We start from the raw sequence: 26,774 nt of genomic DNA, 5'->3' as shown, positions 1-26,774 counted from the left end.
TCACTCTGCCATTCTGGAAAAAAGCAATAGCACGTGGTTTGTAACGCTGCCATCCATTGTTCAAACTAGATCACTGCAGACTTTCTCCAAGTCGCCAGAAAGCTGGGACTGGAGAACCTATGTCCTCAAGTCACCGACACCCAAGTAAGTTTGTATCCATTCATAAAATGTGCAAGGCTGCTGGCTGCATTTGCAATGTTTTAGAGCATTGAGTTCATCTCTCTCCTCTGAATTTAGCTTCCCTGGGCACTTGGTGACCTACTTGTAACTTTCGTTCTCTCTTTTAAACTACTAGATGTTTTAATATTTATATGTATTTTTTTTAATTTAGGGCTGGGGAGAGGAGAGCATTATAACATTTGCTACAGGCCCCACACTTGCCTAACCCAGCCCTGCCTTGGAGTTCAGAAGAATGAGGGGGTCCACATAGAAGCACTTTGAATGTTGAAAGGCTGGACCACTTTAGATGTGGCAAAGTTGTTTCCCATGGTAGGGGAGTCCAGGACAAGAGACTATAGGATTGAAGGACACCCATTTAAAACAGAGATGTGGAGGAATTTCTTTACCCAGAGTCCTCCGAACCTCTGGAATTTGCCGCCATGGGCGACTGTGGAGGCCAGATCATTGGGTGTATTTAAGGCAGAGATTGATAGGTATCTGAATAGTCAGGGTATCAAAGGTTATGGGGAGAAGGCAGAGAGATGGGGCTGAGTGTGAGAATGGATCGGCTCATGATAAAAACGCAGAGTGGACTTGATGGGCTGAATGGCCTATTTCTGCTCCTAGATCTTATGATCTAATGAGGGGCTTCCTGAATTCAGTTTAACTCGCTCAGATCTGTAGTCAGTTGATGCACCATGGAACGGTCTCCCCTTAATTGTGGCTTAGTGGATTCCAGACCATCATACATCTTTGCCAACACTTGGAGTTGAATCACCTTTAGAAACGTACAGTTTTTTGATTCCTTTTAAGGATTACAAATGACAAGACTGATTGGAAAATCTAATGAAACATACAAATTTTTGTTTATTTTTATATTTCATGCAGCAGAAAGGTTACACTTTTAAATTAAAATGACTGCAGATTTCAAATACAATTTAAATTTTTTTTTTAATTTAGACATACAGCATGGTAACAGGCCTTTCCGGCCCACATTTCTGTGCTGCCCAATTTACACCCCATTAACCTACACCCCCGGTACGTTTTTGAAGGGTGGGAGGAAACCGGAGCCCCCCGAGAAAACCCACATAGACACGGGGAGAACGTACAAACTCCTTACAGACCGCGTGGGATTCAAACCCTGGTCCGGTCCCAATCACTGGCGCTGTAAAGGCATTGCGCTAACCGCTACGCCAACCATACCGCCCAATTAAATTAAGATGGAGAGTAAATTCCATTGAATGGCCATACTCCATTCTAATTCCATGATTTTCACTGAATTTCCTTCCAGTTATGTTGAACACCTCATTATCTGGTGAGTTCTTGGTAAGTTTTAAAAAACAAGCTCGTTCCAAGCACACGACATGCAGCCTCTCACACACGGTCCTGTCGCAACCACTTGCCAGGTTCAGACAAGCTTTTCCCTAATAACTATTCTTTTCCTGGATTAGTGGCACAGTTGGCAGACAAAAGGAACTGCAGATGCTGTCATCTGAAGCAAAGGCACAGCTGGAGGAGCTTGACACATCAAGCAGCATCGGTGCAGGGGGGGTGGGGGGGAGGACTTCCTGCTGTTTTAGATTGAGACCCTGCCCTGAATCTTTTTGCAAACCTCTGATGAACGTGTGGCCAATTATCTCATGGCTCAAACCAATTAGACTTCAGGACTGACTTAATAACTTGGTGAAGGTTTCACAGGCAAGGCTTGCAGCATTGTGAGTGAGGTGGACATTCAATTCAGATCACCTTTAAAAGACCCACAGGAAAACTGATGTGTTTGCAAAGAGATGCTGAAGATTTATCTGATATTCCCTTCAGTGTGCTCATGGACAGTACAATATTTTTTAAAACAGAGTGATTGTGAGTGGTGCACTCGCTAATTAATAAATTAAGTATTTCATACAACGAACCTAGGTAACATGCATTTATATGGCACCTTGATCACAGAGGCACATCCCAGGACACTGAGCCACAGGAATAGATTGGAGGGCGAGAGGCGGCACTAAGTCTGCACTAACCGTTATAAATAGTGAAAATGAGTAACAAGGTCAATCAGAAAGAACAATCATTTTTAGCAAGCATGGCAGGGAATCGGGTCCACCTCTCTCACCACAGCATTTTAATGGGAAACAATCCCAATGATGACCCATTATGTAAAGTGCAGCCCTCCTCAGAGGGAGTATAAAAAATAAAATCAATTAAATTTAAAAAAGCCTGCATTTATAGAATCTGAAAACCACTCTACAACGGTGAGATGTTAATTGGTGCAGTACAAGAAATGGAGCAAGCACCCACTGCCATGAGGTTGGACTCACTGGCCAGTGTGCTATGCGTGGGGGCTAGCGATCAAGGACTATCGAGAAACTGGCCCAGGCACTCCCATGCTTCAGTTCAGCTCAGTAGATCCCATTCACCTGGTGGGACAGAAATGAGAGTGGCACACCGTACGATCTGGTGAATCTTTGCCTTAGTACTTGAAGGAGGGCTCGAAAGTAGTCATGGATCACCTCCATCCGTTAAATGAATTCTGGTCTGAGGACCACCGGAGCCTTCATCTGACTGGGCAGGTGGCATCTCAGTGGTTCCATCTGTACTGTACATTAAGTATGAGCTCAGTGGGACTTGAATCCACCATCGTATCCCTCAGGGCTAACAGAGCTAGTGCTGTGCTGTAGTCCACATAAAGATACAGAGCCCACAGTTTTGTAATGGAGTGAAGAAGAGAGGTGATTCACAATGTGGGGGATGAGAAAATGCAGGGAGAGGCTTCTGTGCTTGTTGTTTTGAGAAGGACCACCCAAAGCAGAATAAATACATGGGAGTGAGAAAAAAGCAGGCTATGGTTAAGGGTAGAGATTAATGGAACTGTTGGTAAGCTTGCAGTGGAATTTTAAATTAGGTATACAGCAGGGTAACAGGCCTTTTTGGCCCAAAAGCCCATCTTGCCCAATTACACCCAATTGACCGACAGCCCCGGTAAGGTTGGAATGGTGGGATGAAACCAGAGCACCAAAAGGAAACCCATGCAGATACAGGGAGAATGAAGAAAGCCCCGACAGACAGCGGTGGATTTGAACCCGCGTCGCTGGCACTATTTATCAAGTGAACATGTGGTGAGGCTCTTTGAGGATAACCTGGCAATGTCTTCACACCATGTAAAACTCATGGGCTCAGGAACATTCTGCTTCTTGCACTCCATCAAGAGTTTTGCAGCTGATGCTTCGTCTTCCTCTCCCATCCAAGCATGAGTGGGAATTCAGTATACACATTTCCCTCTGCTCCTACTTTCTGTCAACACTTCCTGAACACAGCTGCCTGCTGAGAATGGCCACTTCCACAGGATAATGGGGGGTGAGACAGAGAGGGGGGCACGTGTTCCTGTAGATCTATCTCCCTTTACAGGCAAGTCTACTCAGCAAGTGCTGACAACCCAGATCCTTAAGGAGGGGAGCCAAGGAGGTGAGAGGGAGAACGAAAGGGACACAGTGAACTCCAGGGGGCATTACGGGCTCCCTTATCCTTGGATTCAGTCTTCGCTGGAACTGAGCTCCTCAAAGTCAGAAATCCCAACCACTTCAGGGAGCATGTAGGCACGGCGGCGGCAGGCTCGCTGGGCTGGTTTCCGGGGCATCACATTCACCCAGTCCTCCACCAGTCTCCTAGGGAGAGTGAGGACGCAGCAGGACATACCTGAGTTGGCACATTCCATGTCGGGGGCTTCCTCCCAACACCGATCCGTCACATTGTACATGTGGACGTAGTCTGTGCGTGTGTAGCGATCGTGCGATCTCCCGCCCAAGACGTATATCTTGTTGCCCAGGGTGGCAATACCAGGCTCCCCGTGCCCAAAGGGCATTTCGGACACTGTTGACCACTGGTCCCGCTCAGTGTTGTAACAGGAGACCTACATAAAGGGGTCATAAAAAAGTGGAGTCCATGAGCACGGAATACGAGGATGCATGCTGTACACCATTGGCATGGCACCTTGTGTGCCAATATTCTGAACCGCATGTGCACCTTCAAAACCACCATGCCATCTGCTCCTGTGGAGCTAGGCAGTATGCCAGCTGAGGTGGAAAAGAGCAGGTTGGGGTGGGATGAAGGACAGCTGACAAACCTAAACTTGGAAGTGGAACATGGTTTCACGTTGTGTTTACATCCCAGGCATCGAATCTTCCCCCATTGATGGAAGGACCCCGAAGCTTACCTGCATCACATCCTGCCTGTATCCGTTAGCATTATTGCTGCCACCCAGAAGGTAAAGTTGGCCTTGGATTGCAGCCATTCCATGCCAGGCCCGTTCCACAGGGGCATCAGCCTTCTGTTCCCAATGGTTGGACTCTGGGTGGTAACAGTGCAGCTCCTTCAAGTAATTTCTGCCACTTCTCCCGCAGGCGATATAGATCTTCCCAGCATGCACTGCTCCAGCATGGGCATATACCTAATTGAATACATAACGATGCCAGATTGTTTGGAATGTGAACAACCTTTTGTTGTAGTTATTTCTCGATCACTGATCCTTCAATGGCCTCATTCAATCTGGCCCCAACTCAGTACAATGAAACCCCTGGTATCCGGTGCCTTTGGGGGATTGGTAAATGCCGGATAAGTGAATTTTCCAGTTGCTTGAGATTGCATGTTGCGAGGATTCGTGAACCAATGGTGAGACATGCCAATTTTAAACTTCCCTTTTTTTAACCTATTTTCCTTGTGTTTTTGCCGGTTGGTTGAATTCCAGATACCAGGGGTTTTTACTATATCTCATAGGCTTGGAGTGGAAATGAACAGTGTGTTTCTTGTTGCCCCTCATCTTTTCTCATCTTTGTCTTTCTCTTTATCAGCCTATCTCACCCCATGCCTGAGGAACATTGCCACCCAATTCCAGCCTCACCCATGCCCATAGTTTAAACATATCAATTTCTTTAGCAATAACCTTGGGTCTTCCTCAAACCTGTGTTTTTACAGGCCCTACTGTTGACCAGAAAAGGCAATGTCCCTTCCTTGAGCATTAATGCCCACATCCCAGAACTCTGCAGTCAATAGTGGGAGTCTGCACAGAGTACATTACCAGCCAGAGGAAAGGGTAGTTGGAGAATCAGCCTGAGGACTGGTGTGGCTGAATATGTACAAATGCTGCTAAAGTTCAGAAGTGTGGAGGTGCTTGGGGCCTTTAAATCTACATCAGCCAGTCTGGATCTGAGTGGGTCTGGAAGTGATGTATAGTTCCATGGTATAGTCCTAAAGTGAGGGGCTGAATAGCCTGTCTCTGCTCCTATGTCTTATGTCAAACTCAATCTAACAGTTGGCATACAGTCAGATAATTGACTGGAATCATTAACTTCAATTCAACTCACAGATTGTTTCTAACCAAAATAAAACTGGAAATAACTTGTTTATTGTCAACTTTTACTGAATCTACAGAGCTTACAGAGAATTGAATTTGCCCACTGTCTAATTCTATCACCATCCCGTGATACCCATTGTCCAATTCTACCACCGTCCCATGATGCCCACTGTCCAATTCTACCACCATCCCGTGAAACCCATTGTCCAATTCTACCACCGTCCCATGATGCCCACTGTCCAATTCTACCACCATCCCGTGATACCCACTGCCCATGATAGCCACTGTCTAGTTCTACCACCATCCCGTGATACCCACTGCCCAGTTCTACCATCATTCCGTGATACCCACTGCCCAGTTCTACCACCATCTTGATACCCACTGTCTAATGCCACCAACATCCTGTTATAACCACTGTCCAATTCTACCAATATCCAGTGATTCCCACTGCCCAGTTCTACAACCACCTCATGATGCCCATTGCCCAGTTCTATCACCATCCCGTGATACGCATTGCCTAGTTCTACCACCATCCTGATACCCACTGTCCAATTCTACCAACATCCCGTGATATCCACTATCCAGTTCTACCTCCGTCCAGTGATGCCCACTGCCCAGTTCTACCACCATCCAGTGATACCCACTGCCCAGTTCTACCACTATCCCATGATGCCCACTGTCCAGTTCTACCACCATCCTGTGATACCCACTGCCCAATTCTACCACCATCCTGTGATGCTCACTGCCCAGTTCTACTACCATCCCGTGATACCCACTGTCCAGTTCTACCACCATCCTGTGATGCCCAGTACCTTCTCTCCTTGATGTCTCATGAACTTAAATGTTGTTTTAATCTCAAGAGCAGTGATTTACACTCATCTCTGGAATTCATTTCCATGAGATCAGGTGCAAATCCCATCAGTAGGCAGATTATCAGTAAGTAGGAAGTCTCAAAAGCATCATGATCACTTTGATGCTAATTGACAGCATTGGGCTGGACTGGGTATGTCCTGCTGTTGTGGACAGAACACAGCTGGTAAAGGACACGGTGGAACTGTTATAAGTAGGGGGATGAATGAGCTACAATTACAGAGCCTGCAAAGGTTGGAAAGTCCTTTATCCATCTGTGGGTGTGATGATCCAAGAGGTGGAAATGTTGCATAGGAAAAAGACAGATTTTCTCAACCAATTAAGTTGGCCCCAGAAAAAGAACTGAATGAAACACGAGTATTTTCACAGGTAATGGAACAAAGTCCTTGCAGATTAAAGGATCTTTAAATTTTCAGTTTCCTGAAACAGTACATCTCTGGTCCACCACTCACCTTCATGTTCAACATCGTGAAGTTACACCTAAATAGCTCTGACAAATTCCCTCCCATTCTGGCCAGAACTTCCACTCCTCTGCCAATAGTGAGAGAAGAAGAATACGCCCATTCAAAGCTATCTATTTCTTGCGCTATGAATTTGTACATACCTCTTTCTTCAGTGGTGCCACATATTCCCAAGAATTTAATCGGGGGTCATAGCGCTCCACCACGTTTAATTCCTTGTGGTAGTCTCGACCTCCTATTGCATATAGATACTCGCCCACCACACACACACAATGGTCAGCGTGTGGCTGTTGCATTGACTGGATTCTAATCCACCTGTTGTGCCGGGGATCGTACCTTAAAGCAAGATTCAAGCCACAATAAAACTGCTGTGAAGTTTTAAAAGACAACATACCCATTTCACAACAGCTTAAACCAAAGATGCTTTTTCAAGGTCAAAATCAAGGATCTTTAAAGAAAAGATGAAGCAATGTCAACAGAAATAATAAAACATGACAGATCTGTCGACTGGGCTAATTTCGAACCATCAGGTTATGAAAAGAGAAGATTCTGTAAAGTGCCAACAAATCTTATAAATAATCTCCGATGAAATATGGTTAGAGGAAGACACAATGTTTACCAACTAGAAAGCAGCAAGAGACATCATTATGAGTGATACTTGTTAATTCTGGTTGGAGTGAGATAGGAACAGTTTAAATAGGTGAGAGGTATAAGCAGAGCAGCCACTGTGGCAGCGACCATTGTGCGACTGGGCCAGAGTTCCAGTGGCGTGCTGAGGCTTTGGCTCAAAAGATCTGGCGAGAAGAGGCAGAGACTAATAAGACTCTGGTGAGAGGTTATTGTCATTTATTCAGAGTGGCAACAGGGTTGGTGGAGTGTTCATCTTGTGAGATGTGAAAATTCTGGGAGACTTGCCATCTCCCTTTCAGCTAAATCTGTGTGAGGTGCACCAAGTTACAGCTCCTTACAGACCGTGTTTGAGATCTGGAGCTGCAGCTCGATGACCTTCATCTCGTCTAGGAGAATAAGTTCATAGAAAGGAGCAACAGGGAGGTAAGGGAGTCATACGGAAGCTGCAGAAGTCAGGAAGTTGGGTGGCTGTCAGGAGAGGGAAAGTAAAGGCAAGCAGGTAGGTGGTGCATGGTACCGTCGTTCCCCTCAATATTAAGTATACCGCTGTTGTGGAAAGGACCTTCCAGGGCAAAGACACAGTGATCGGGTCTCGAGCCTGGCCATGTGGTTCAGAAGGGAAGGAGGGAGAAAAGAAGAGCAGTAGTGATAGGGGATTCAATATTTAGAGGAGCAGACAGGAGATTTTATGAGCATGAAACAGACACCCTTGTGGGTTTTCTTTTACCTCTCAGGTGCTAGGGTCTGGGACGTCTCGGATTGGGTCCACCGCATCCTGAAAAGGGAGGGTGAGCAGCCAGAAGTGGTGGTGCATAAAGGTATCACTAACATAGGTCAGAAAAAGGATGAGGTCCTGAAGAGCAAATACAGGGAGTTATAGTAGGTAGGAAGCTGAAAGACCTCAAGGGTAGTAATGTCCGGATTGGGGCTATGCCACGTACCAGTGAGGGTAAGAATAAGATAATAGGGCAGATGGTGCAGAGGACAGTTTCAGACGAACAGGGGAGGCAACAACTACAATTTGGAGGGTGAGAGACCGTGACGAATGGAAAGACATGGTCGCCCACGCCAAACGGCAGGGCACCTGAATGAATGAATGGTATCACGGAGGATGTTGTGGAGGGTTTGTCTACAGTGTGGGTGGGTCATCACTGTACTGGGAATGGTCTATAGGCCCCTAAATAGCCCTCAGGACACCGAGGAGCAGTAAGTAGGCAGATTTTGGAATGGTGCAGAAATAACAGGCTTGATGTTATGGGAGACTTCAACTTCCCAAATGAAGACCAGCACCTCCTGACTGGAAGAGGGACAGAATTTGTCAGGTGTGTCCAAGAAGGATACCTAACAAAGTACCTAGAGGATCGCTTGACAAATCAACTAAAGGAGAGGCCATACTAGATCTAGTACTGGGTAATGAACCTGGTCAGGTGACAGACCTCTAGGTGGGAGTGTATTTCAGTGACAGTGAGTATTTCCCTGACCATTAGCATTGCTATAGACTAGGATAGATAGAAGGAAATAAAATGGTAAAGTGTTTAAATGAGTAAGGGATCATTATGATGGGATTAGGCAGGAATTGGGAAGAGGAAATTGCGAACAGGTATTCTTGGGGAAAAATCATAGATGTGGAGGATATTTAGAGACCACTTGCATAGGGTTCTGGATAGGTTTGCCTCACTGAGACAGGGAAAAGATGGTGAGACAGCTAATTAACAGGAAATATAAGGTTTGCGAAGCAGAAGTCAGGAATGGCTCATGAGAATTATATGGTAGCCAGAACTTAGGAGCTAGAAGGGAGCACAAGAAGGCCGTGGCAAGTAGGGTTAAGTAAAACCCTAAGGCGGTCCATACATGTGTGAAGAACAGAAGGATGACTAGAGTGAAGGTAGAGCCACTTAAGGATAAAAGAGGGAACATGTGCCTGAAGGCAGAGGAGGTAGGGGAGATCCTAAATGAATTACTTGGTTCAGTGTTTACCAGAGAGAGACCTTGGTCAATGTGAGGTGAGTGCAGAACAAGTTTATGTGCTGCGTGTTGAAGTTAAAAAAGAGGAAGTGCTAGATCTTCTTAAACACATAAGGATTGATAAAGTCCCCAGGACCAGATGTGATATACCCCAGATTACTACAGGAAGCAAAGGAAGAGATTGCTAGGGTATTGACATTGTATCCTCCCTGGCCACCAGAGGATCAGAGAAAGGAGAATGCAGTCCCCTTGTTTAAAAAAGGTAATAGGATGCAGAAGCTATGGAGAGGCTGCTGAAGAGATTTACCAGGATGTTCCCTGGATTGGAGAACACGTCTTATGAGGAAAGGATAGAGAGCTATGGCTTTTCTCTTTGGAGTGAAGAAGGATCAGAAGTGACTGAATAGAGGCACAGTTAGCATAGCGGTTAGCACAGTGCTGTTACAGTGCCAGTGATCAGGTCTGGGATTGCAATCCCATGCTGCCTGTTCTCCCCGTGTCTGCGTGGGTTTTCCCCGGGGGCTCGGTTTCCTCCCACTCTTCAAAACATACCAGGGATTGTAGATAACTGGGGGTGGCACAGGCTCATGGGTTGAAAGGACTTGTTACCGTGCTGCATCTCTGTATATATGCGTGTATGTTTAAGATTATGTGAGGCAAAGATAGGGTAGACAGCCATTACCTTTTTTCCAGGATGAAAAAGGACATCTGTTTAAGATAAAGGGAGGAAAATTATTGGGAGACAAATGGGGGTGGTGGGGGGGGGGATGTTTTTAAAACATCTTGAAATGCATTGCTGGAGGCTGGTACAATAAGGACATTTAAAAGACTCTTAGTCAAGCACATGAATTAAAGAAAAATAGAGGGTTATGGGTGTGAGGTGGGGAAGGTTTAGTTTGTTGAATCGAGATTGGCACAACATTGTAGGATGAAGGCCTATACTGTACTGTAATGCTCTATGTTCACTTTGACATAGATAACGGACAAAACTGTGGAAAAAAAACAGTCTAATCAGAATATAGAATAGTAGATCTGTGAGAACCAACAGCAAAGTCATGCACACCACAACAGATAACGTGGTGAGGCTGGGAGATTGGGAACAGGACAACACCCAGTAATACAGTCGGACTGGGAGATCGGAACCACAACCTGTAATACAGTGATAACTGACAAAACTATGAAAAAAACCAGCCTAATCAGAATATACAATAATAGATCTGTGAGAACCAACAGCAAAGTCATGCACACCATAACAGATAACGAGTTGAGGCTGGGAGATTGGGAACAGGACAACACCCAGTAATACAGTCGGACTGGGAGATCGGAACCACAATCTGTAATACAGTCAGACTGGGAGATTGGGAGCAGGACAGGGAGGGGTCCACACATTGTAATTCAGTCAGACTGAGAGCAGGACAATACACTGTAATGTAGTCGGACTGGGAGATCAGCATCACGCCCTTTAATACAATTGGACTGGGAGATCGGAAGCAGGACAACACACTGTAATACAGTCTGACTGGGAGATCAGCACCACACTCTGTAATACAGCTGGACTGGGAGATTGGGACCACATCCATAATACAATTGGACGAGGAGATTTACAGGCCACACCCTGTAATACAGTCGGACAGGGAGATCGGGACCACACCCTGTACTACAGTCAGACAGGGAGATCGGGAGCAAGACCATACACTGTAATATAGTCGGACTGGGCGATCTGGAGCAAGACAATACCCTGTAAAACAGTCGGACTGGGAAGTCGGAAGCATACCCTGTAATACAGTCAGATTGGGAGATTGGGCACACATCCTGTAATACAGTCGAACTGGGCATTTGGGAGCACACGCTGTAATACAGTCGGACTGGGAGATTGGGGCCACCGCCTGTAAAACAGTCGGACAGGGAGATCGGGAGCAGGACCACACCCTGTAATACGGAGATTTAGAGACCACAGGTGAATTGTGACAAGTGTCAGAACGTGCATTCTCGACTCAGATGCATTCACTCATACACAACAGAGGAAGAAATGGTGCCATACCTCCAGCAGCTCACCTCTGCTCTGTACCCTGCAGTGTTGTTGTCCCCACCCACAAGATAAGCAAAGTTATTCAAAACAGCAATGCCCTGGTTTGACATCTTTGGCATCTGTGCCTGGGTTAAGGTGCGCCACTCCTGGCTCAGTGGGTTTAGAAACTTGACCTCATCACTCAAGTCTTCATCCTGGGAGGAGTACATTCCTCCAAATCCCACCACACATTGGTATTCTGACCTCAGCTGTGTCTGCGGAGTCTGGAGGACAGGCTGGAGGATCTCATTCTGGTGGTAGGCCAGGGCGTCTGCTAAAACCTCCTTCAGCGGACAGGGGCTCAGTCGATTGTACAGTTTCTGAAACGTCTGCTGCTCAATCAGTGCAAAGCGGACCATTTCCAGCAGCTTTGGTGGGTCATGAAGGGAGACCTGGTCTCTCTCGATCTCCTCCTGGGTATAGTAGTAAAGCAGAGCAGCTTCGTACACGCTGTTCTCAGAGTTTGCGTGCAGCTTGTCGTTGCTCAGCAGGCTCTGCACCTTGGCCAGGGGCAATCGACGGTAAGTCTGGGTCTTGCTGAAACTCAGAAAGTTTTCGAGGATGTACAAGTCAATTCTGTCACTCAGCTGGACTAGACTGTAGTGCTCAGCCAGTCGATACAACTCAAGAATGTTATCATCATCAATCCAGGAAATGAGGAAATCACAGCAGAAGTCGATTACTTCCGGAATCTGGATGAAGCAAACGGAAACTTTGAGCAATCAAAACTGTGCACAGCCCCCTGCCGTGGGAAATGCTTCTCAACTGGGCAACAGCCATGAAGATCAGACAGCATAGAGACCTTTCAGCCCACTGTGCCTGCACCAACCACTGAATACCCAGTCCCCGGGTAGCAAGAAGATCCTGTCCCTGAGAATTATTTGCGACCCAAACTTTGCCAAGTTGGAAATGAACAAAACCTGACCAGCAGGAGTGCTACCAGCACTCAATAAGTGCTCCCAGTTCTGCTTGGCTCCACCAGTCCGACTATTGCGGCTCATTCACATTCATTTTGATCTTCGAAACCCAGGAGGGCTTGTACGCCAATTCTGCACATTGGCCAATTTTTCCATTCCTCGCTTTCCCATCAACTCCCCGCCATTCCTACCCACCCCCATCCCCAGATTCTACTACTCAATTAGCCCACCGACCCTCATGTCTTTGGGATGTAATAGGAAATAATGTGGTTCCAGGGAGAACGTACAAACTCCTCACAGACAGTGCCTGAGGTCAGGGCTGAACCCAAGTTGTTGGGGCAGCTAGACAGCAGTTCGACCAGCTGCACACCCTCACCATGCCTTGCTGCCATCGTTCTTCTGGGACAAAGCTAGAAAGCACTGGAACATGAGCTGGTGATCAGGTATGTTTGCACGATGAAATTTTCTGAGAAGAAAGCAAGGACAGATGAAGCGAACAGTGAGAAGCTGAAGGGAATCAGTGGGTCAGGCAGCATCCATGAAGGGAATCAGATGGTCAAAGTTTCAGATCGGGACCCCTTTTTAGACTAAGGTGGGAAGAGGAGATAGCAAACATAGAAAGGGTGGTGCGATGGCAAGGGACGAGTCAAGATGTGAGAAGATCCAAGTGTAGTGGCAGCTTCATACACATTGTTCTTAGAGATTGCATGCTCAGCAGGCTCTGGTTGGATGGAGCTGGGAGAGGCAAAACAGGCAGAGGTGTAGGGGTGGCGACGACAGGGAGGGGTGAGAGAACATCAAGTTTTAGATTAGGCTGGAAGAATGGAAATCAGTGGAAGGCCTTCTCTTCATTGGGCGCAGGCTGGGAGATCGCTTCCTTGAGCACCTTCAGTCTGTCCACACCAGTAACAGGGGCTTCCCAGAAGCCAACTAATTCAGTTCTGCATCCCACTCCCATACTCACATGTCTGTCCATGGTCTTATACTATCCCACCAAGACCACCCATAAATTGGAGGAACACCACCTGATTTTCTGTCTGGGCTCTCTCCAACCGGTTCGCATTAACATAGATGTTTCCAGTTTCTGATAACCTCCTCTCCTTTCCTACTCCCTCCCCTTCACCCTTTCAGCTCTCTACCCAATTCCCTCTCTATTCACCTACCCATCCCTCCTCCCCTTGCTCCCTCCTTTCTCCACCTATTACCTCCTGCCTTTGCTACCATGCTCCTCCCCGTATGCCTCCCCCCTTACTTTTTTATTTGGACACCTGCTGACATTTTCTCATACCTCAATGAAGGGCTAAAGCCAGAAATGTTGGTAATCTTTGCTATATGACACTGTTTGACCTGATGAGTTTCTCTAGCGTTGTGTTTTTACTTCAACCACGGTGTCTGCAGGCTTTCATATTTTACTTTTGAAGAAAGTGGAACTGATTGGGGTGGGGGGGGGGGGGGTGCGGTTAACGTAATTGGAAAGTTCAATATTTGTTTTGTTAGGTTGTAGGTTACTCAGGCAGGGTAATTCTAATCTGGGAACAGATGAGGCTGAAGGCTGCCGGGTCTGCTTGAGATTGGGAAAAAGAATTAAAAGGAGTTCCTGGAAATAATTCAAAAGACACAGGACTGTTTTATCCCAAAGAAGCAGCTGCTTTCTAAAGGGAGAGTGAAACAACTAAGGGTGGACAGGGGAAGTTGAAAGCAGCAGCAAATCAAAAGAGATTATGAAAATTAGTGGGAAGCCAACAGAAGGCAACAAAAAAGCACTAAGGGGAGAAAAGATAAAATATGAAGATAAGCTAGCCAATATCACAAAAGAGGAACCCAAAGAGCAAGAGAGAGGCAAGAGTGAACACTGGACCACTGGAGAAGTGGTAATGGGGAACAAAGATGTTGGTCTTAATGTCAGGCAGGGTATGTGATCTGAAGTACCCACTGGCTTAAAATTTGATTCCAGGCGCAGTTTAACAAGAATGCCCGAGGGCAGCATTCCAGTGACTAGGGAATGGAATGTGTGACAGACCTTCAGCAACATTGCGTGGTTCTTCAGGAAATTTCTGGACATCAATTGGAGACAGTGTGAGGAATTTATACAGGGGGGTGATGAAGCATCAGCACTGGAGAGTGTCTGCATTTTTGGATGATGGCATCTGAAATGGGTACATGGCACATCCTTGGGAGACACCAGAAGAACCAGCATGGAGACAGAAAGAGATTCACAGCAGAGATAGGAAGAGAAGCGAGGAAGAGGAGAGATTATTCAGACAGGAAATTAGCATTTTTGAGACTGTGGCAAGGATAGAAAGTAAATGACGAAAAATTTCAAATCAGAAGTTCCAGGAAAGATGGCCATAAGTTCAGAAGGCTGTAAAATTCAGGACAAAGTGAAGGTCCACATCAATGACGGGGATCTCCCAGTGGCCAACCATTTCAATTCTGCGCCCCACTCCCACGCTGATATGTCTGTCAGTGGCCTTGTACTGTCACACCAAGACCACCCATAAATTGGAGGAGCTCACCTTATTTTCCACCTGGGCACTCTCCAACCGGATGGCATGAACATCAACTTCTCTGGTTCTGCTAGTCTACTTCCTGTTCTCCCTCTCTCCCCATTCCCTCTGTCTTCTTTCCTCCAGCTCTCCACCCCCTTTCCTCTCCATAGACAGAGCCATTTCCCCTCCACCTGTTTGCTGGTGTACCCTCCCTCCCTTATCCACCTATCACCTGCTGCCTGTGGGATTGTGGTCCTCCCCTCCCCCATTTTGCTTACATTTTGCTCATACCTTGATGGGCTCAAGCCCGAAATGTAGGTTACGTATCTTTATCTGTAAAGTACACTGTTTGAAACTGCTGAGTTTCTCCAGCATTGTGTTCTTAGGGTAAAATGTTGGATAAAGCCCAAATTAATTATTGGCTGAACAATTCTTGACCACAGGACAACTTACTTCCTGACAAGACATGAGGGTGGCATTGATTTAATAGGCTGAAGGCCTGGATCTGTGTTATATAGTTCTAACACTACGCAAAGTGAACCAATTTAATTTTGTCCGTTTTTAATGGTACGTAGTTTCAATTAAACAAACTCAAGAATCATTTTATTCTCAAAGGTAAATAGCTACCACCCATTCCCACAATTCTTAGACTAATGAGTTCAGGTTATCCAGTATTTAGTGATGACTATTAGTAAAGTGGAATTATTTTTACAACCCATTTCTGCATTTACAAAGTGGCTTACTGCCACCTAGTGAATATAAGTAAATAATGCAGAAATGCAAAAAATAAATCAGGTTTGCAGTTAAACCTCTCTCTGCTGGCAGCTGCTTATGTAGGTCAGCTTGAAACAGCATGGAGGTAGACCATAAGATATAGGAGTAGAAACAGGCCATTTGGCCCATTGAGTCCATGTCACCAAAAATTCCAAACATTAAGCAAGAGAAGTGATATCTACAGGGGGAAGGAGAGAGATACACATATAGAAGCAATAGATTGAATGGTGAGTGAATGGAAAAGGATGGGGAGGAAAGGAGAAGGGAGTGGAGCAAGATGTGGGGAAAGGGGGGGGAGGGGTGGTGTGCAAAGAGTGGCTGGAAATACAAAGGAAATGGGGAAAGAGGTGGCAAAATTAGGGGAGAAATGGGAAAATAGGGATCCAAGTGTGGGAAGGAAGGAAGCAGGGTGAGGAGCTATCAGTGTGTAATTAAAGTGTGGGGAGCAAGAAAAGTGGGAGTGTAGGGGAAGAGAAGAAATGGGGTGAGAAGAGGACATTGATAAGGACTGTGTGGCTTTTCTCTCGACCATCAGAAATGAGGCCTCTCTGATCACCAACGTCCAGCACAGACCTTTGAGTAATGCACGAAAGTGCTTGAGGAACTCAGCTGGTCACGAAGCATCCGTGGAAAGCCAATAGGCTGTCGACGTCTCGAGCCTAGGCCTAGCCGGGAGACATCGACTGCCTCTTGCTTTGCGACTCAAGTTCTTCCAGCACTTTTGTACATTCCTCTCATTCTCTAGCATCAACAGGCTCCTTATTTACCTCCAATTATGTATCTTGAGTGATTGACCAACAATTAAATCTCTAAAGTTAGACAGCCCTCCATCAATTCTGCCATGAGCCTAGATGGACACTGGTGTGTTTCAGTGTGCCTTTGGTGGACATATGGATTATATGAAACTTTGAAGGCAAGATGAGGCCAAATTCAATGAGACCACCTTGGTTGCTGTGCATCTTAGGAAGGTTCAAGGAGAGAAACAACTGGCAAGGTTCTGGTTTTAGATCGCCTTTTCTACAATCATGTAAGTCCTTATGTAGGTGGTGAAAGCTATCATTTGAGGTGATCTGAAAGCCAGAAAATTACTCTTCTCATTGTGGCATTGATGACAAGTTGTTCTGATTTGCCTCAGTTCTGGTGTGAAGACTGCCATACCCCGAGAGACCAACCTCCATGGGCTTGTAATCATCCAAGATTGTGTTACCTCTCTTTCAATTAGCGAATGTTGTTAAAATCTGCGGGGAAAATTATTAGTCCATTACCTGCAGTTGACAGGCAGCCACCAACACATCCTGTACATTGTCCAGGTTTAGCTCCATCTTAGAAGTGTAAATAAAGTCCAAAATCTTGCACATGACCACGTAGGATATGTCATGCAGAAAGATCTCCTTCTCTTGCATCTCCCGCAGTCCACCAGCAAACATTCCCCTGCAAACAAGAAAATACTGGTCAATCTCAATGAAATTATTGGGCAGCACTTTATTATAGAAATAATTAGCTATTCAGTACAGAAAGATGATCATAGCAGAATATCTTCCACAAAAGGCCATCGTATAAGACTTCCTGGTAAAGTGCAAGTTGCAGTAATTACAAGAAGTGTCTCAATGTGCCCTGTTTTGAGGTAAGTGATTATATCAGGAACAGATGATCTAAGGAAGAAACAGTAAAAATGAAGAAATGCTGGAGGAAGTCAGCAGAAGATCTTGCAGCGTCCATCGCTAATAGCTGCAGCACAAAGAAACCTCAATCATAAGAAATATAAACCTGCAACTTCCGACTCAACATGAGTACCTGAGTCACAAACTTCTTTGGGATTCGATCTGAGTGTCTTAGTAGGACCATCACTAATCCAACTAGTCTTGGTGTAAAGGATGTATCACCAGAATCAGGATTAAGAATAAAAGGTTAATTTTGTTGTCATGTAATAATGCCTAATAGACTTCAACTTATATCTGGGGTAAGGCAAATAAAGAGTCACCATAAGCATTGCCCAGCAACCCTAATAGGAGAAAGAGAAGCAAGAGAATCCTTTCAGAGGCACTGAATGCCTGTAGATTCACCTCCAGCGCTCCTGCAGCCTCTGCTACCTGAGCTCCAGATCATGAAATGATCATGAAGTCTTCAGTGCTCGAGACCCTTCAGAAGTCCTTCTTTCCCTCAGCACCCTCTCGAATCCTGGTTCTGATATTTGATTGCTATAAGCCAGTCTGCAGCAGCCCGCAGCCTGTGTGGGTCCTTCGGTCGGTGAGCCCCTCTCTGGTCCACAGCTGTGGTTATCGTCCCATAGGGTTGTTTCCCATGCTTTTCCTTCTCAACACGGGGTGTTCTTCCCATTTCTGGTCCCCTGTGCATGTCTGCTACTCACCCAGAGTCTGCAACCCCTCATGGTGGTTGCAGGATTTAACCCCAACTTGCCTCACCAATCTATTTGATGTTCATGCCATGTAAGATTTGGCTGGAGTGACCATGCAATCTTCACGGTCTTCACAGGAAGGATGCTATTCATATTCCAAGACACGACCTATGGTGAATCGGATGGATTCTGAAAAGATTTAGTAGCTCCAAACTGATCATCAATGAAAAGCTATAATTCTTCAGCAGCAGCTGGAATATAATATAATGTAACCTCTTAGTCTGACGTATCTCCCAATCTGTGATTACTGACCTTGATTCAGTACCAAGAGAATGCCAACACCTCAATTGAAAAGGAAGACCCACTGTTGCAGCTACAAAGTGGGACATTTATGATGAACAGTGGAAGCAGCGTGCTCTGGACACAGCCAATTAACTGCACAACTAGGGTACTGGAACATAAATCTTAAGACCTTGCCATAACCAGTGGTTGACAAAATGTCTGCCGTGAGGAAGGTGAGGCACCAAGTGCATCCATCAGAAAACAGCAGGGCAGGAAATCAGGCTGAAACATTTGGAATCTTTGCAAGTCATGATCACCTTGACCCGATCTTGAGGTTCCTATCATCAGATTCAATCTTCAATCAATTCTGATTCATTCTATGTAACATCAAGAAACACCTGAGAGTACGAAATACAGCAAAGGTTGAAGGCCACAATCATTCCTCTTATAGCGCTGAAGACCTGTTCTCTGGAATTTATAACCATTCACCCAAACAGTTGTGACATCTAGCTGCACATGAGGAAAACTAGGCAGGTGTGGTCTCTGATCATTCAAGAACCCTATTCCAGCATCATCTATACAGCCATTCTCAACGGGGGTTGTACAGCCCTTCTGGGAGCCACAGCACACTTAAGGTGTGGGCCACAGACTGAAATCATAAAATATTTTTTATGTAGTCAGTAGGAGAGAAGTACGGAAGAAATTAACTAAACTTGACTACTTCATTGGGCAGGGGGCCCATAAACTTTGAGCAGAGTCCTAAGGGGGCCATAGGCAAAACATGGTTGAGAATGCCTGGACTATACATCTGAAGGTGTTGTTGATAATGCCAAAAATAAAAATCACAGAAGGTCTGAGGTAACAACAGGAAGACCATGTTTGTGGCTCAAGGGGTCTGAATAAGAGTAGAGTTGAACTGTATTATTTACTGTCACATAATGAGATAGATTAAAAACTTGGTTTGGCATGCTATCCAGGCATGTCAACCTATACTTAGGAGTAACAAAAGAAAAACCTACACTCTGGAACCACAAAGGAAAATGGTTGTTGTTGCTTGCGGGGGTGGGGGGAGGAGTAGAGGGAAAGGAGTAATTATCTCAAGGATGTTGCTGCAGAACTTCCTCAGGATACTGTCCTGGACTCAATCATTTTCCATGACTTCAGTGACCTTTCCTCATTATAAGCAGCACAGTTGGAGCAAGTTGGCTGATCTTTGCACAATTTTTAATTTTATTTGCAACTCCTCAGACTGCATCATTCAGGCATGTGACAGTTTAAAGCAATATTTGTGACACACAATGCCAAGCAACGAATATTTTCAATGAAAAGCTCCAACCACATTTCCTTTGACAATATCACTGTTGAATGCCCCACCAGCTTTGTGGTTATTGCCATTGAGCAAAAACTCAGTGCAACAAGACGCATAACTAGTCCAGTTACCAGAGGTGGCCAGAAGCTGGGTATCCTGGTTATCTGTTATCCTTGAAACACAAAATCTCCAAATGCTGTAATTGGAGTAAAAACACAGAAACGCTGGAGGAACTCAACAGGTCTTGCAGCATCCACAGGATGATCCACAGGAAACCAACGTTTCGGGCCTGAGCGCTTCTTCTAGTTATGCTCTGACTTCCCAAAGACTTTTCATGTTCTCAATCGAAGTGGTGAAGAGAGTGATGGAATGCTTGCCTGGATGAACAAAAGCTCCAACAAAAGTCAAGGAGCTTCACATGATAAAGCAAAGTGAGTTGTTTGATTGGCATCGCATTTACCAACCCAAATATTCATTCCCTCCACAGTGTAGTCTATATACAAACAGCTCCATTGGAAAAAAGGCTTGGACTAATTCTACCATGTGACTTAGTGGTGCTGTGTATTTTGTGGCGAAGTGAACTGATACATGAGTACAATCACAGGTTTGAGGGGCAGGTGTGGTAGCTACACGCACTGTTGATCCACCACCCCCCCCCCACCCCCTTTCTGGTTTTCCTTTACCATCCAGAACGACTGCAGCAGCTGCCATTGGGAACTGTTCAGGTTGAACTTTAACAGAACTTTCCAAGCAAGTATGAGGAGAAGGGAAAGAACAGTGAAGCATTTCATAGGATAAAAAAAAATGGCAATAAATATTAATGGATTAAAATCTCTCTAGTTGGATAAATCATCACTTCCAAATAAAATGTTTTCCAAGCAAATGAAGAAAGACTAGAGTCCCTGCTGATAATTTTTCACACATTCCTAGCAAATAGGTGCAGGACCACCAACATTGTGCAACTGTTTAAATCAGTCAGCCAATCCTGTCTGGAGGACAACTTATTGGGAAAAAATTGTGAAGATCAATATCAATTTCATTTGGAAATGCCTACATTAATTAAGGCAGAAAATACTAAAAATTAAGCAATACAAGTGATATTTATTTTAGAGAGACAGACAGGCATGGATAGAATGGTGAGGGAAAGGAAAGGATGAAGTTAAGGGGATGGAGCAGGGTAGGGAAAGGGAGAAGGATGGGTGGTGTGAAAGCAGTGGGTGGAAATGGGGCGAGAGACAGGGAAACAGAGGCAGGGAGACAGGGAAGGAAGGATCTGAGTGTGGGAAGGAAGGGAAGGGAAGGAAGTGGGGTGAGGAGTTATTGCTGTGTAATTGAAGTGTGGGGAGCAAGAGAAGTGAATGTGTAGGGGAAGAGGAAAAGTGGGGTGGGAAAAGGTAGGAAAGAGAAAGAAAGCATTGATGAGGGTTATGCCTTTGTACCATTCTTCATGGACTATAACAAAGCCATTTATGAGGTCCCAAGTGGGAGACCGTCCATGAAGGGTCTCTATAGATCCAAGAGAAAGTGGTAAGTTGGCTCCAAACATGGCCCTGCAGCAATAAACAATGGACAGTGGTTCTCTGTGTTTTTACATCTGGATTTACACTGGGGCTCTGCAAGACACAGTGCTAGCTTTCCAATTTATCATGGTAGATAGAGCAGATGTCTACAAATCTGGACCGCTTAGGGATTTAGTCAATCTGGATTTTCAGATTTTCTGGATTCTCGGGCAGTACTTTTAAAATTCGAATTTAAGGAGAAGGAAAGAAGAGGTGAACAGGTAAATTGTAAAAGTTTATCCATTAGCAAATATAGCATGCCTCATTTATCAAAATGAGCAGTTTTAAAGAAAAATAACATCAATAAGCATGGTTGCATAAGCTGGCTCAATTTTAAAAAAAAGTTTTCGAAAAGTCCAGATTCTTGGGTAGTTTGGATTTCTGGCATCCGGATTTTTGAACTTCTACTGTATTAATAATTTACTTAAATGCAAGGACTATCAATAAACATGGAAAAAAACAGAATAATTAACTATCTAGTCGAAAGTGTTCTCAAAGATCTTATAACATGGAAGGTAGCATTTTGTCCTTACCAACTCTATACCAGCTCTCAGAGCAGCACCCATAATCCCATTCCCCTGTAACCTAATTTCTCTCGCATATCCAGTAATACTGCTTCCTCCAATTCTCCTGCCACTTCCCGACACTTGGGGTAAGTTATACAGTCGCCAATTCACCAAACCACCAGCAATTCTTTGAGAGGTGCAAGGAAAACAGAGCATCCAGAGAAAACCAATGCCATCAAGGGGTGTGCATGGAAACTCTATTACATCACCGAAAGTGAGGACCAAACCTGGGTCAGTGGAGCTGTAAGAAAGTGGAAGAATCTGCTGCACCACTGTGCCACCTACTGTGGAGAAGGAAGGTCGTAAAAAGGGAAGAATTGATGTTAAAAATATGGCAACGCTACCAGAGGTGCTGTAATGGCAGCAGTATTGCTGGTGCAGCCCAGGAGAGCGAGGATCAGAAACACAGTGCTGCTCTGCGGGGTCACACCGATGGCTCTGGACAGGTTAAGGAGCTAACAGTGGTTTTTCTAAAAATTCTGCAACCATGGAGGTCTGTGCCGAATATGGTGGTGCCTGTGCTGGACAGCATACCATGAGGAGTTGCAGACTCTGGGGGCGCAGCGGATTGCGGAGGGTACCAGAAAAGGGGAGAATACACGCACCCCCCCCCCCACCCCACCAGTGAGGAGGAGAAGCATGGGAGACAACTCTACAAGGAAGGTAACCATGGCAATGGACCAGCTTAAGGACTCACAGAGGCTGCGGGCTGTTGGCTGTTGGTGACTGCAGTCGAAGGACCCAAACAAGCTGTGGGCCGCAGGAGACTGGCTCGTGGGAAACCAAGTATCGGAGATGAGATTCGATAGGGTACTGAGAACAAGAAGGGCTCCCGACGGGCTTTGGGTGCTGAAGGCTTCCTGATCTTATCAAAGGTTTGGACCTGAAACTCAAGCAGCCGATATTTTGAACAGGAGTTTGTGCAGCTGCAGAGGCTGTTGGAGGGCTGGAAGCGAATCCAGAGACTCTCAGTGACTCTGAAAGGACTCTCTTTTTCTTTGCTTTCTCCTTTTGTTAGGGGTGCCAGGCAATGTTGATGAATACGCTTTCTTTTTAAAATATTTTTATTGAGCTTAATATATAAATCCCACATGCAAAGTCATCTAATAAAAACAAACAGCGGGTCATATCATGTAAAATGTCACATATTAAACATATAATGTAAATCAAAAACCCATCATCATTGTTTATTTGATTTGTTTCTTTAAGACATCAAATTCTATCAATATGATATTTAACAGTTTATCCCGCTCTCATAATATATCCCATTATAACTTTGGATAGAAAATAGATAAGACAAAATTAAACAATCCCGTAAAATAAACAAAGGGTAAATTCTATCTTAATTAATGATATGATCCACGATAAACCACATTTAAACCCATATTTAACTAATTAATCTAAAAAAAGATAAAAAGAAAACAATAATACTCAGACTAATCTAAACCCACCCACCCCCCTTTAACCAAGGTTAACGTAGAATTGTAGATATGGATCCAATAACGACCTTCAGACACCAGACGGAGTATCTCCGGAGCATCCAGACCTTCTTAAATCTTCCAGTTATGGTAGTAATCTATGAATGGGCCCCATTATCTTGTCAAATTAAAACTTTCTATCTATAACGTTCTATCTAATTTTCTCCAAGCTTAAATAGAATAATATAATGTAACCACTGGGCATGAGTGGGTGAAGCACTGTCTTTCCATTTCATTAAAATTGCTCGTCTAGCTATCAACGAGGTGAAAGCTAAAATTTTTTGAGGTTGAAGTCAAGAATATATCCTCTTCTCAAGAAAAACCAAACAAAGCAACGCGAGGGTATAGTTCTAATTTTATCTTTAGAATCATTGATAAAGTTTAAAAGATCTTTCTAAATTTTTTCTAAATTAGGACACTCCCAGAACACACGAATCAATGAAGCTTCTAAGATTTTACATTTATCTCATAGTGGCTCAACCTCTGCATAAAAATGAGATAATTTGAATACGTGTATCCTATGCACCACCTTAAATTGTAACGATGTCGTGAACAAAATGAGGAGTCATTAATTAAGAGTGAAAATCCAATCTTGGTCTGAAAATGATATATTCAAATCGTGTTCTTAATCCCAGTCATTGAATCTGTTACATTTTAATAAACTAGTGGGTAAAAATGGAATTGAATTTCTCTGAAAATGCATCTATGTTGGCAACTTTAGGTTCCTTTTTACCCCTTTCCTTTTCTAAATTGGCACATAATCCGATATTGAGAAATAGGTTGAGAATATGGGCACAATTTAGGAATTTTCTTGGCTAGAATAGTTTTTTCTTTTGCCAGTCTTATTATAAGTTATAAAAATATTTTTATTCAAAAGAATTTTGCTTCTTTTGAACAACTGAAAGCCAAATTCAAACTTCCAAATTGACATTTTTTTTAGATATTTACAAGTTAGGCTTTTTCTTTAGTCTAAGCTTTCTGATTTTCCTCGAATTTCAGAAAAAATATTCTTGATTTACTTTTTGATTTGCAGTTCTCCCAGCATGAATTAATATCAATTATTTATAATAACTTATTAGATTTAAGAATAACCTCGATGGTGACTCTTAGCCTTAGGGGAGACTTAAAGTTGAATTATATCACATATATTACATTTTTTGTATTATTACGTGACAATAAAAGGAACTGAGGAACCTCAGGTCGACACAATGAGGCAACTGAAATTCCAACTAGAGAAATGAGGAAATACACTATAAATTAACAAGAGGATCTGTGAATTTATGGAACAAAGGTGTGCATAACTAAGAACCGCCAAAAGTACTAAAAAAGTCAAATTAAAAAAGCACCCAGAATATTTACCTTTATTACCCAAGACACAGGAGCAGTAATTTTATGCTACAATTGTACAAAAATACCAGAATATTACATATAATTCTGATGTGCAGACTGACAGAGAGAAGATATACGAGGATGCTGCTACTGCTCTAAAATTTTAGCTATGAAGAAGATTAGATAGACTGGGATTATTTTCCTTAAAACCACAGAAAGTATGGAGTCAACAATTTCAGCACAGCTCCCACTATCATCCTTAACACTAGGACCCTGCACTGCAGTGTTTTCAGCCCCCCCATTTTGTTCCCTGTATACCCATGACTGTGTGGCCAAACATTGCTCCAGTTCCATCTTTAAATTCATGGATGAGAATGCCATTGTAGGCGGGATCTCTAACAAGGACACGTTAAGAGTATGGAAGGAAGGCTGAAGAACTAATGGCTTCGTGCAAGGACTCCCCATTAATCTCAGCAAGACAAGGATCTGTTTAGAGCTCAAGTCTCTGATCTGCACCAATCGTGATAAGGTGGAGTGACCAGGCAGCTTTAAGTTCCTCAGAGTAAACATCTCCAATGAATTGTCCTGATCCACCCATGTTGACAGAATGGCAAAGAATGCACACTAGCACCTCTAGCTCTTCAAAAGCCTGGCATGTCACCAGTATCTCTTAACACTTTTTACAGGTGCACTGTTGAAAGTATCCAGTCAGGGTACATCAACATGTGGGACGGGAACTGCTTCAGCCCAAGACCACAAGAAACTGCAGAGGATTAAGAATGTGGTTCAGACCATCATGCACAACCCTTCTCAAATGACTCCCACTGCCTTAGGAAAGCAGCAAGTACATTCAAAGACTCATCCCATCTCAGCCACTCTCTTCACCCTCCTCTTGTTGGGAATAAGATTCTCAAGTGTGAGATCACCACCTGATTCAATAATTTTTCCCTGTTATCAAATTCCTGAATGAACCTCACAATAGTAAAATAACATTGCCTTCATTCTGTACCAACTGATCTCTCTCTATTACTCTGCACTTTTATCTTGTATCTTTTTTGTTGTACTAAGTATGAGTTGCCTAGCTGGACTACTCACAAAACAACCCCTGTCAATGCATCTTAGTTTACATGTGACAATAGACTTGAACTTGAGTTTAATTATGAGGAGCCAAGAAGGGGTGAATAGAAAGGACATTCCCTTAATGGAGAGGCATTAATCAGGGAGTCTTTTCAATCAGAGGGAGGCAAGGACTTAAAAGTAATTTCCTGTAAGGGATCCTCATCACATTTAAAGCTACTTTGACATACACATAATAGCCATAACTTTGAGCAACAACATCTAAAATCATAATTTTTAATTGAGTTACAGGGAAAGGTTAAACAGGTCAGGACTTTATTCTCTGGAGCTTAGAAGAATGAGAAGAGATTTGATAAATATATATAAAATTATGATGGGTGTAGATAAGAGTAAATGTAAATAGGCTTTTTCCACTGAGAGTAGGTAAGATGCAAACCAGAGGACATGGGTTAAGGGTGAAAGTGGAAACGTTTAGGGGGGGATTTCTTCAGAGAGTGGTGAATGCAGGCTCAATTTTAACATTTAAGAAGAGTTTGGATGCATTCATAGATGGGAGGGGTATGGAGGGATATGGAATGGCTGCAGGTCAGTGGGACTAGGGAGAATAGTTCAGTACACACTAGAAGGGCTGAAGGACCTGATTTCTGTGCTGTAATATGGTTCTAAATGCTGGAAGGTTGAATTGGACCAAGAAGCTTTCTCAGCAGGCACAACATGATGGATTGAAGGACTTCTTCTGTCCGTAGGAATTTTAGTGATGATTTTACATCAATGAAGCGAGACCAGCAAAGAAAATTTGTTTTCTGAATGAAAGAGATTAGAATAAATAATCATAAGACCTTTGCAATCAGTATCCCAATTATGTCAGTGGAGCATCACATATTAAATGTAATTGAATAGGGGTAATTAAAAATATTAATCTGGCAAGACAGGAAACACAAAGAATTATGGAATAAACAACTGTTGTCTAATCTGTACAGCAGAATCAGCCAGAAGAAAAAAACATGATTCCCTCACGATTTCATGCATGCAGACATCTGCTGCTTGATATATCTGTCCCAAGACAATTCTTCCTCTGCTACATTGGTGCTGCCTCATGCACCCATGATAATTCCGTCAACTTCATCCACTTTGCTACCAA

General features: G+C 44.1%; 1 protein-coding gene across 4 annotated transcripts in view; it reads right to left on the bottom strand.

Moving 5' to 3' along the window:
• Positions 1–1,008: 1,008 nt before the first annotated feature.
• klhl22 (kelch-like family member 22) overlaps positions 1,009–26,774 on the bottom strand; it is a 70,940-nt gene continuing 45,174 nt past the window's right edge. For 3 of the 4 annotated variants that reach the window (XM_069933570.1, XM_069933573.1, XM_069933571.1), the window contains 5 exons: positions 16,943–17,108; positions 11,471–12,189; positions 6,978–7,170; positions 4,367–4,600; positions 1,009–4,063 (listed from right to left, as the gene is read on the bottom strand). In XM_069933570.1, coding sequence (XP_069789671.1) covers positions 3,686–4,063; positions 4,367–4,600; positions 6,978–7,170; positions 11,471–12,189; positions 16,943–17,108 — 1,690 coding nt within the window. In that variant the 3' untranslated portion in view covers positions 1,009–3,685. The remainder of the gene's footprint in view (positions 4,064–4,366; positions 4,601–6,977; positions 7,171–11,470; positions 12,190–16,942; positions 17,109–26,774) is intronic. The other variant, XM_069933572.1, reaches the window with a different exon arrangement.

Source organism: Narcine bancroftii, chromosome 4 (assembly GCF_036971445.1).
Source record: "Narcine bancroftii isolate sNarBan1 chromosome 4, sNarBan1.hap1, whole genome shotgun sequence".
Taxonomy (NCBI): Eukaryota; Metazoa; Chordata; class Chondrichthyes; order Torpediniformes; family Narcinidae; genus Narcine; species Narcine bancroftii.
This window is presented reverse-complemented; position numbering and strand designations above follow the sequence as displayed.